The 2,465-nt window shown below is 31.6% G+C and overlaps 1 protein-coding gene across 1 annotated transcript; it reads left to right on the forward strand.

The window, feature by feature from the left end:
* Positions 1–1,405: 1,405 nt before the first annotated feature.
* Positions 1,406–1,843, forward strand: HELRODRAFT_162809 (hypothetical protein; the record flags this gene model as incomplete). Its single annotated transcript, XM_009024907.1, has 1 exon — positions 1,406–1,843. One exon carries the CDS (start codon positions 1,406–1,408, stop codon positions 1,841–1,843), a length of 438 nt encoding a protein of 145 aa, XP_009023155.1.
* Positions 1,844–2,465: the final 622 nt, after the last annotated feature.

Consider the following 2,465-nt stretch of genomic DNA (forward strand, 5'->3'; position numbering starts at 1 on the left):
TTTCTTTTTCATGCATGCACATTAATTTTGTTTGTTGAAAAGAAGTGATCGATAAAATATTTTTTTTTATTTTCATTCAAAAATATTTGTTTGATTCTCATTAAAACTATATAATGTCAATACTATTGCATTTTTACTACTATTGCATTTTTACTGGTTTGAGCATTTGTTTTAATGAGTTATTGAATCAGTTTGGAAACATTGTTATTATCTTTCAATTTTGCACAGAAAGCAACATGTTTTCATTGTAAAATAAATTGAGAAACTTTGAGGAATTGTTTACTCAACCAAATGTCTAAAATAAAATTGATGATGATGATGATGATCTGGAATATTTCGTAGAGAACAAACCGTCACACAAGTACAAAGTTGGCTCGTTCAATGACGACGCATGATTTCCAACCGTGCGTGCTACCGAACAATCGACCAACTGAACAAACATCCCACAAACATTTAATTGTTTTCTTCTATTTCATTTTTACAATCGGGACAATGAAAATATTTTTGCTTTAAATCTTGTACAATGTTATAAATCAATTTTTTACTTACAAAATTATGCGAAATGAGGCTCGAGTGATCTATTTATAATCAAATCGAAGTTTGAAAATGTTAAAAAATATTATTTTCTATGCCTTAAAATAAATGCTAAATTATGAATTTGCCTTTGTAAAAAAATATTCATCAGCAACAATGTAAGATGCAAGTAAAAATATTCATAATTAAAGATCCGAAAAGCAGACTAATGCTATAAATTGGTTGTTAGCATTTTTAAAAATCAAGTTATTACAAATCTAACTTCTAACAAAACGCGCCTTTCTCGTGACATCAAACATTCCAACTATAATAAATAACCTGCACCATTTTCATATAACATTCGCATTTGCATCATCTTCATAACATTAAACGTAGCTGAACTATCATCAGTTCAAATTTCCAAAGCGTATGCTATATAAATAATAGATGATAGACTATTGTTTGAAGAAAGACAATGCACGCTGTTTTGTATTCAGCTTTTGCATTTCCCCTTTATATATTTTGATTCCTGCTCACAAGAGTTATACACGTCAGACAAAAATTCTGTGCCTTGCTTCCTTCTTTTTTGCTGCTATAAATGTTTTCAGGAGAATCTTTTATAGTTAGATTAACTGTTGAAGCAAGGCAATCCAAAAATGTTAATTTTATAAAATAAATAATCATAAAAATGTCTATAACTTCTGATTTTACAGCTCGCATAAAATATAGTAATCATTTATGAACAGTTTAAACAAAAGACCATCATTTTTGTCGACAAAAAATCTTTAAAAAATATAAATTAAAAAAATTTGTTGCCAATCAAAACTCTAACATAACACAAACTGCTGAGATTTTCAGCTGCAACATTTTTTGAAAATATCAAGCAGGCAAGATGTCAGTGAGCTTGTGCTACTTGGTGATTCTTATTTTCATATCCGGATCGGAGAGCCAACTTAGCTATGAGATAAAACCGATAACCTTTTGCCCAGTGGTGACTCTTGATGGACACCTCTCGAATTACAACGATAGATGGTCTCTCGCTACAAACTCAACAACGATTGCCGAATGTTCATTGGAGTGTTCAACACGAGAACACAACCTGCGGTGTCAGGCATTTACTTTCGACCAAGAATCATCAACCTGTCAACTGCACTCCAGCTCCCCAGACCGAGGGAGCAGTTTGACGGAAGTGGCCTGGTACAACAGGAGCACTGCAAACACTGATCCGCTCGGTGGACGCATTGTTAAACTTCCGGGTGCTAATAAAAGCATCACACATTTGGTCAGTTTCATATTTTTTTATGTGCCTTCAGTGGTGGACAACATTTAACGAAATATAAATTATTACATTTGCAGATGCAGTACCAGCGTTTGTATCGTGAGTTTCATTGTTTTTCTTAATTACGCTAATTTTCAAATTATTAGAAATTGTTTTTTGTTTGGTAAATTTCATGTGTAACGGTCAAATATTAATAAAATTAAGTGACACTCATGCCACAACATTTGCATAACTATTGGAACAAATGAATAAAAAGATGATAATTATGAAATGGTGTGGAGGTAGCGAGTGCATCATTATCGTTTAATGTGCCATCACCTCTCGTCACAGGCAGTTAACTGTTCAGCAATTTAGTGGAAAATAAAATTGTGGCGTGCATGCCGCTAATAGGATCGACCATCGAGGTTCATCTTCGCTTAGGACTGGCTTCTTTTCTTCTTCGTAGCTTTGAAATTTTTCCCACAAGACTATGAAATAATAGTATAAATATTTTTTGATAATTAACAAACTAACAGTTTTCAAAAATTAAACTAAAAATATTATTTAGTTTTTCAAAATTGAAACTGTTTCCAAAATTCAAGAAAAACTGTTAAACAAATTTTTGGATTAATTTATACGGGAATTTTTTTTAACTTTTTAACCACTCTTCAAAATGTTTTTCCATCAAGTTTTA

Source organism: Helobdella robusta, assembly GCF_000326865.2.
Source record: "Helobdella robusta unplaced genomic scaffold HELROscaffold_4, whole genome shotgun sequence".
NCBI classification, from domain to species: Eukaryota; Metazoa; Annelida; class Clitellata; order Rhynchobdellida; family Glossiphoniidae; genus Helobdella; species Helobdella robusta.